This window comes from Triticum dicoccoides, chromosome 6A (assembly GCF_002162155.2).
Source record: "Triticum dicoccoides isolate Atlit2015 ecotype Zavitan chromosome 6A, WEW_v2.0, whole genome shotgun sequence".
Taxonomy (NCBI): Eukaryota; Viridiplantae; Streptophyta; class Magnoliopsida; order Poales; family Poaceae; genus Triticum; species Triticum dicoccoides.
In genome coordinates, this window is record NC_041390.1 from 406316025 (window position 1) to 406324639 (window position 8615).

The window sequence follows — 8615 nt, forward strand, 5'->3', positions numbered from 1 at the left end:
ATTACTTTTGCCACTATTACCATTACGTCCATACTACTTTGCTACTAAATATTTTGATGCAGATATTTAGTCTTTCAGGTGTGGTTGAATTGACAACTCAACTGCTAATACTTGAGAATATTCTTTGACTCCCCTTGTGTCGAATCAGTAAATTTGGGTTGAATACTCTACCCTTGAAAACTGTTGCGATCCCCTATATTTGTGGGTTATCTGTGCGCTTTGTTGCGCTGTCGGTATTGTTGGGTTTCTTAAAAAAATACTTACTCCGTTTCATCAAAATATAAGGTGTATTATTATTTTTGAAAAGTCAAACATTTTAAGTTTGTTCATATTTTTAGAGAAATATATCAAAATTAATAATATCAAATCGGTATGATTAGATTCATCATGAAATGAATTCCCATACTTTTTTGTTTAATATTCTGGATGCCAATATTTTTTTCTTTGTAGTTTGTCAAAGTTAAAGAAATTTGACTTTCCAAGAAATTAATACCAAAACTGACGGAATATTTTTCTTTATGACAGGGTGATTTGATAGGGTTTTTGTGGTGTGGTTCTATGTTATCCTCTAACCAATGTATATTTATGCGGGGAAATTTCTGCGTGGCTGCATGTTATATATTGGTGCTACAGTATCACATGGTGACATTTTTTTCTAGGTGTTGGGTGGGTGCGTGGGATTGTAATGTTTTTATAGGCCGATTCCTGCTACTTGATTTCAAAAATCATTGGTGAGGTCAAAATCTTAACCAAATCCGAAATTGAATATCTCAATTGAATGAATGGGAACATAGGGAATTAAAAGAATTGAATGGGAGAGCCCTTGAGAAATTGTTGACCCAATTCTGAATTGAAGATCTCAATTAATTATGAGGTCTTAAAAATTAGGAATTATAGTGTATACTATTAAAGAATTGAATGATATGCTTTGAGAATTGTTGACCAGATCAAAATCGGGTGACCCAATCCCAATTAAAGACCTCAATTGAATGTGGATTCTTTAAAACTAGAAAGCATAGTGTCATAAGGATTGGATTTCTTTTGTGATGATGTTCAGAAGTGAGATGACCTTGCAGCATGACACTTGGTAAGGATAGCTAGTTCTAACCAGCCATGTGTCATTTCTTGCATCTGTTGTCAAAATCAACTGTACACTCCGTGCCCACGGACTCTATACCATGCACACGGGAACTTTAGCCCATGCGCACGGGGGAGCAGTTCCCACTCACACCCATTACCTCCACATCCTTGGTGTCTCACGCCACCGTCATCGTCGCCTCTACTACTTCTCTATCAATCCCGTGCCTTGGAGGTCTCTTCCTCGGCTCAGTTGCTCGAGCATGGTTTCCTCCTTTGGTATGCGTCGATCTGATCCGATTCTCCTTGTGAAATTCTTTAGTTTTTCCATCATATTCTCGATTAAGGTATGCCAACGAATAGATGATGTTTTCTATCCGTAGAGTCTGTGTAGAGTTGCATAGAATCACCTCTGTTTGAACCACACGTTGATCTCTTCTTGCATATGGTGGTTTTTGCAAGTTTTGTGTATTGTGGTGTTTATTTATTTATTTTGGGATGTGGTGGTTTTATGCCTTTCACTTCGCACACGTCTATATGCTACGAAGTGAGCCAATGGCTGAATGGTTATTACAAAAAATTGGAATAAAAATTCTCAGTCTCAGCAATTAGTACCAAAATTCACGTTCTCGTGGAAACAGGAGAGGTACCTAATCTACCAGCCACCTGCTTCAAGATAATTATGGCCAAAGACTGGGAACCAGTTGAAGGATCCACATAGTTTCAAATAGCCGGCTATAGCTCCGCTAACGGCTGCCAGTACCTTGCCGCTTGAGAAAGTATGAACCGTCGAGCTCTATGTACTCATTTAGCATTGGCATGCACTAATTCATGCATCATATTCGATCAATAGTAGTATTACCCATGCATACAAGTACATTTCTCTCGAGTAAAGGTGGTGTCATCCTTTGCGTTGTGCTGATCAGTTCTTGGTCCCCTGCTTAATTGCTCAAGGCTTGTTGCAGCAGGTGCATTTGTCCTGCTCGTGCTTCATGGCCTGCAGATCGAGACGGTGAGACGACCAAGCTCTCGTTAACGTTCCATGATCACTGGTAGTGCGATTAACAAAACATATTGACGGATGTAGCCTAGCCAGCGCCTAGCACGTCGACGACATACCTGCAGCTGGCTCTGGAGGCCCTTGATGTGCTCCACCGCGAGGTCCAACATGTCCGAGGTGCTCGTTTGCTGTTTCATCCACAAAAGCTATCAGCACGGTCGCTTCCGCTGCACGTAGTGTGTAATATGCGTGCGCGTGGTACGTACCTTGTCCATGTTGGGCACTAGGTCCTGCAGCTTCCTGAGCTTGTCGCTGATCCTCGTCCTCCGCTCCCTCTCGGCAATGCTCCTTGGGTGCGTCGCGCAGCCGCGCTTGGCCCGCACCTTGAACGCCACCTGGTCCTCCTGCTGCTGCGCCTGCATGTACTTGTCCATCCCCGCCAGCTCCAGCGACGACGAGCTCGCCATGCCACTGAACTGCACCCACCACCACGAGCTCCAAGGGATTAGAGATCGCATCCAAAGTTTAAGTGTGAGAGATCGATGAATGATGCTGAACGGCCATGCTGGAATCTGGAGTACGTACCTGAGACTCGTAACCGCCGAGGTCGAGGGTGCCGATGATCTCCCTCGACTCATCCCACGGCCCCACGATGGAGAAGCCCCCGCTACTGCCGCTGGCCGAGAAGGAACGCGACACGGGGTGCTCGCCGCCCGGGTGCGCAGCGGTGCGGACGACGTCGGCGCCCGGGAATAAAGAGGCGCCCTCGGAGATACGCGAGAGGTGGGCAGCGATCTGTGGCCCGCCGGCCGTGAAGCTCAGCTGGGACTTCATCTTCGTGCTGCTGCTGGCGTTACGGTGTGCTTCGTCGCCGCCGCCGCCGCCGCTGCCACCAGCTACTCCGGCGCCTCTCGAGCCATGATATCCTGCTTCATTTGTTCCAAGGAGCGCGCCCAAACAGAAAAACTGTTAGGACTAGTTTGGTTACCAGCGATCCCGGGGGGATCCCCGTCGAAATCCAGGGCTCATAGCCCACTAGGCAAATCAGCCCGTGAAAAATCAGCGCGTCGTTTGGTCGCTCGTAGCTGGGGGACTTTTTGGCCCGATCCCCTGCGTTTCCCCGGGAGGTCGATCCACGACCCGAGAGGTCGGGTAGAAAATCCACGCTTCTTCTTCTCTCACGCGATCGACTTGGAGCCTAGTGACCTGGAGCGTTTCCCCCCATCCTCCAGCCACCAAATGATATACTACAGACTAGGGAAATATCCACTATGGTGGAAGGGGATCTCGTCAGGCCCATAAAATCCCCCGACTGGGGTTTGCTACCCTGGTTTTTGGTGCCTTGCTACCAAACTAGCCCTTAGTGATTGCTAAACTTCTTCATCCTCTCTTTTATTTTTTCACACAACCATGCTGCTTAATTATGCGAGTTTTTTTTTATGGCGAGACAGCTAATTTCATATTGACGAGGAATTATTCTCAAATTAATAACGGGTGTCAGTTCCAAGCTTTTAATTTGCAGATAAGCTTGATTCTTTTAGTTATGCAACCGTTGATCCGTCTACAACATGCCATGCCAATACAATGTTATGCTCTTGAATGAGAGAATCTTATTATCCTCATCACAATAAACAATAGAGGGTGTGATTAATGAAGTCATCGGCCACTAAAGGAAAGGGCAGGTCCGTGTGGAGTGCACGCGACGACGCAGGATGCATCTCTGTAGGTTACTATTTTCAGCAAAAGGATGCGTGACGCACGGTGGATCCGTCAGCTGAACCTGGTCCAAAGACAGCGTTGGGTCCACCACACGCCAAGTGGGCGTGCCACGTGGTCCTGCCGTCGACCAAGGCAAGTTGCATTTAGTTTTTGTTAACCTAACCTTGGCTAAGGTTTTGAGCAGATAACGAACAATTACTTAACGTGCATTAGACGGTGCAACTGGCCATTGAAAAGATATACTGTGTGCAAATGGGGCATGTGGGCCCAGCCTAAGGCATTGACCCTTCACTAAAGTCTTGTTGTCGACCAAGGCTTTTGGCGAAATTTTAAGCCATATGCTACATATAGTATTATTATTATTTAGGCAAGCAAACGGAGTCGAGAAGGTACAACAATTTAAGTAGAGAGCAAGTGGCCAAAAGAAAAAGCAATCAAGTGCAACTAGGATTATAGAATCCGTACAAGCTAGAGACACAGGAATATAAAAGTACATGGAAAATTATAAATGCGAGTTGTTTGAAGAAAACCAGTGATAACTAGCCCTTTGTTTTGCGTCCCTTCTAGACAGTTTTGAGAGAGAGAGAGAGAGACGCTCAGACGCGTCAGCCTTTCTTGGGAACGGCTCAAACTCATCGTAGCCCTACTTCCCCTTCGCTTTCTTACAAACTAAGCAGATTGCTGGTAGGTTTCAACCTCTGTTTCTAAGAAAAAAAAAGCTAAGCCATGGATCCCATACCATCTGATAATTACTTCAACAGAACAAGGACGCCACCATACAATCTTCACCACTTCAATAAGACCCCATCTCTTTCGCATGATGATCCATATGCACAATGTCGACAAGATCCAGAGCTCTCCGGCGATGCCCCTAAGGAGAAAACGAAGAGGCGCCACCACTCCCTATATGTCATGCCAGGCGAGGGTTTTCACCAGGAGCCTTAAGAGGGGAGAAAACGTCGCCACAACCCCTTGCCCTGCTAAAGGGGGTAAGCGACATCCATTGGTGTCATCGTCGTAGGTACGGACACACATCGGTTTGAGCTTTTGCTCGGTGTCACCTCCGTCTTGCAGTGATAGTTCTTTGGTTACAGCCACCATGCCGAGATCGGGAGACTAGACTGGTACAACGGTGATGACGAGACTAACACTAAGACCCTCCTCCGCAGCTCACCTCGTTGTCCTCACGGTCAAGACGAACAACCAACGCCACCATCACGTAGCCCCCCTGAGAGAACCTTGCCTGTCTGCCTTCCATGCCCACCGCCCCAACGATCGAACCCTAGGAAAGAAGCACGACAGAGGAGGGGGGGGGGGGACTCACCTTCACCGCGCCGTCAGGTCGAAGATAGCCAAGATGAGAATTTTTGTCATGCATGGTGAGACCAACCACTGAAGGGTGGCACCCAACCACTAGACATCGCCTTCAACAAGATAACGACACAATTTCGTCGCTACTTCCCAACCAACAAAGACTAGAACATGAGTTTTCACCCTGGATATGAAGCGGCGTTTCAGTCAAAGACTTGATGGAGGATCTTGCGAAAGTCACGCCAGCTAGTACTTCGAGCCAGGCCGAAGTGCCGCTAGCGGAATTAGATCGTAAGGGAATTTCTATCTACACTGGGACTATAATATCATATTGGGGAGGGAGATCGGAATTAGCAATTAATAAAAAAGAAAAGATATGAGCTCGCATGAGTAGAAACAAAAGATATCTATTCTAGATCTATCATCAGCTATCGGTTTGAATCTAAGATAAATTCTGGATAATGTTTCCTACCTTGATATTCTCTTGTCCTTCGCGGATGCTAAGGAGAAGAAGAGGATTGAGTCAAAAGAAAAAACTATTTTGGAGTTTTATCAACAATTTGCTTGTGTGCGTGGGAACCTGGCATTTTCGGAGTCCTTATACGAGTAATTATAAAAGAAAATTTGGCAAGTGAGATGTTATCCCACCTAAGATCATCACCACGATTAACGGGTGGTTTTCCATGTTGCAGCGCGAAGCTGGCCACTGCTACACCACACCACACCACACCATCGTGAACCGACCGGCAACATCCACAATGCGCTCCTGGGTCATTACCCTCACGCCCTCCATGTGAACAGAATGCGGGAGAAGGGGGGGGGGGGGTCAGATACGAAATGAGGGCGAGGTGTAAATCACTTAGGAGTATCTTGTTGGTTCAAAGCAAGTTTAGGGCTTTCCGTCAAAAATAAAAAGAGTTGTAAAAGCATCATGAATCCTGTCTTTGCAGCGTTATTTTCACTTAGTAGTACGTAGCAGATTAAAAAGCGGCATGTACTACTAGGAGTATATGCAAATGTACATTTATAGCAAAACTAATTTAACCAAAACGGGCAGGAGGTGCCGGTAAAGTTGCGCAGTCTACTTCACGCACACGGTGCAAGTTGCAGGTGGTGAGCTAGTGGAGCTGCACTTTTGCGGCGCCCCCTGGTAAAAACAGCGCTGCTTTATTCTGTCCTCGATCGGAAGAAAGCGATCGCGCGCGCCGAAATGTTGCTCTTCGTTTCGTTCGCGGCGGTGGGAAGAAAAACATGGACACGATGGATGTTGCCATTAGACATTTCAGGTTCTCCTTTCCTTGTACAAAAGCTACGGAATTACGCGCGCTAAGCAGTACAGAAACCACTAGCAACAAAGGCATTAAAACAGGCGGGGATGAATTCAGCTAGTTTCAGCAGCGGCGCTTATTACCGTCATCCACCATGAGGTTGGAGAAGAACCCCGCCGGCGAGCTGCTGTGCCGGGCCAGCATGTCCGCTCGGTCGTCCTTCATCTCCCATCCGCCGCCGCCGCCGCCGCGAAACTGGCCGTGGAGGAGGTCGTTGCCGCGCCCCAGCGAGATGTCCCCCCCTCCGTAGCGCAGACCGCCTCCAGCAGCGGCGGCCTCGCTGCCCTCGTGCTTCCCGTGCGGACCCGACGAGGAGGAGGAGGAGGGCTCGCCTGCCCCCGCCGGCAAGAACCTCCTCATGTCGTGCAGTTAGCAAAAATAAGCCCCCTTCCGGTGCAGCTGGATGCGGCGAGGGGCGGCCGGACACGTACTCTGGCAGATTGATCGACGGGGTGGCGCGCTTGGGTCGTCGACGGCCGGGGCTATCAGCTATCGCTCGCCGGTCTGCGCGTGTGTTTGGGCGTGGAATATTGGCGTGGCCTATCCTATGCGAGGTGGTGCAAGTGGGAGCTAGGGACCGAGAGTGGTGGGCTTTAAAGGGGGGACGGGTTCGCGCAGCGCAGGGCCCCGTGATTGGTTCTCGGGGCGGGTGTGGCGGCGTGGGGACCGACCGGGTGGGCGCTGCAGCCTCTCCAAGTGGAAATTAAGTCGGGTTTCAACTCTCGCATCGCAGGAGCCAGGCGGTGATGGCTCAAAGGGGAAACCCGACTGCTTCCTCTTATTCCTTTTTATATTTTTTTGCGAAATGCTTCCTCTTATTCCTGCCTCTTGGCACTCCATTTGGGATGCTACAGAATAAGGTTTCGCTCCTCTGTCTGTGCTTGCGGATCTAGTCTAGTCCGTTATCCAGTCTAGCTTTCTATACGTGTTCAAATGCAGCGCTTTACCCGTCTACTATCCAGCGGGCGGGATATGTAAAAAAAAAAGGTTGACTTAGCTAATTAGCTCGGAAATACACTACTGTAGCGCAGAAATGGTGCAGACTTTAGTGGGTAGGGTACTACTGTACCAATACTATTTCTTCCTCTATTTAAGTACTCCTACTTGTGCACCACAACGTAAGCAGGGTACCGCGGAAGAATCTTGACAGCACATCTTGATCGGAATCAATTCAGATGCACGCAACATTTATACACACAAAATTAGAAAATTCTTCGGGGAGAGAGGCAGTCAATCTGGCTCCGCATAGGCTGCATGCGCATGCGTTCCCTCCAGGAAAGATGCCCGCCCGGGTGCATGCACCTAGCGAGCGCCCCACAAACGACGATGCGCAGTTTATCGCCAAGTTGCACCATTATTTTATCCCCTCATGACGTACCCGAACCGGGTCTCAAGAATATAAAACAAACGTTGCAAAACCTGCCTCTGCCCGAACCAACGTGCCATGAGCTGCCCGGCGCCACGGTCTCCTAGCGCGTATGGACGGTTGGTACTTGGTACTGCCTGACCTCGCCGCTGCCAAGCTAGGGAACGGTGGATCCATGTATAAGCTTTCTTGATTATTTTTTTTGCGGGTGAATAACTTGGAGTATTACTCAACTCATAGAATTACAATCATCAGCAGCTAGCTGGACAGTTTCCTCAGGACCGGAACCCAACCAAGTCATGGTCCTTCCTTTGGTACGAGCAAAATTAGTTAGACCGTCACTAACCCTATTTTGAGATCGAGATATATGAGTAACACATGATTCATGAAGACTCAAAAGATATCTAATTTCACTAACTATGAAAGAATACATCGATCTATCAACTTCTTTAGACTGAACAAGCTTAACTGCCACAATGGAATCCATCTCACTAGTGCAGAACCGGGCAATAGCACCGGTTCGTAAGCCCTTTAGTGCCGGTTCGGTAACCGGCACTAAAGTGTGGGCACTAAAGCCCCCCCCCCTTTAGTACCGGTTCAACACGAACCGGTGCTAAAGGGCAACCACGTGGCACGAGGTGCGCCGTGGTCTGGAGGACCTTTAGTCCCGGTTGGTAAGGATTTTTTTTATTTTTGAAATAAAGTAAAAACAGCCCGCCTACTGGGCCGGCACGGCCTGCGTACGACTAAAAACCCAATCTTTAGTTGGGCCAGGATGCAGGCCCGTACGGCCCAGTAGGCCCCATAGGGCAAA

General features: G+C 48.3%; 1 protein-coding gene across 2 annotated transcripts; it reads right to left on the reverse strand.

The window, feature by feature from the left end:
- Positions 1 to 1678: 1678 nt before the first annotated feature.
- Positions 1679 to 7015, reverse strand: LOC119317034 (transcription factor bHLH128-like). 2 transcript variants are annotated; one of them, XM_037591422.1, is made up of 5 exons: positions 6519 to 7015; positions 2663 to 3006; positions 2344 to 2553; positions 2197 to 2265; positions 1679 to 2074 (listed from the first exon to the last, which is right to left on the reverse strand). In XM_037591422.1, the coding sequence occupies exons 1-5, from the start codon at positions 6793 to 6795 to the stop codon at positions 2027 to 2029; spliced, it is 948 nt and encodes a 315-aa protein (XP_037447319.1). In that variant the 5' UTR covers positions 6796 to 7015; the 3' UTR covers positions 1679 to 2026. The 2 variants fall into 2 exon arrangements, with proteins under 2 accessions (XP_037447319.1, XP_037447320.1); XM_037591423.1 differs by having other exon boundaries at positions 2663 to 3003; positions 6519 to 7014.
- Positions 7016 to 8615: the final 1600 nt, after the last annotated feature.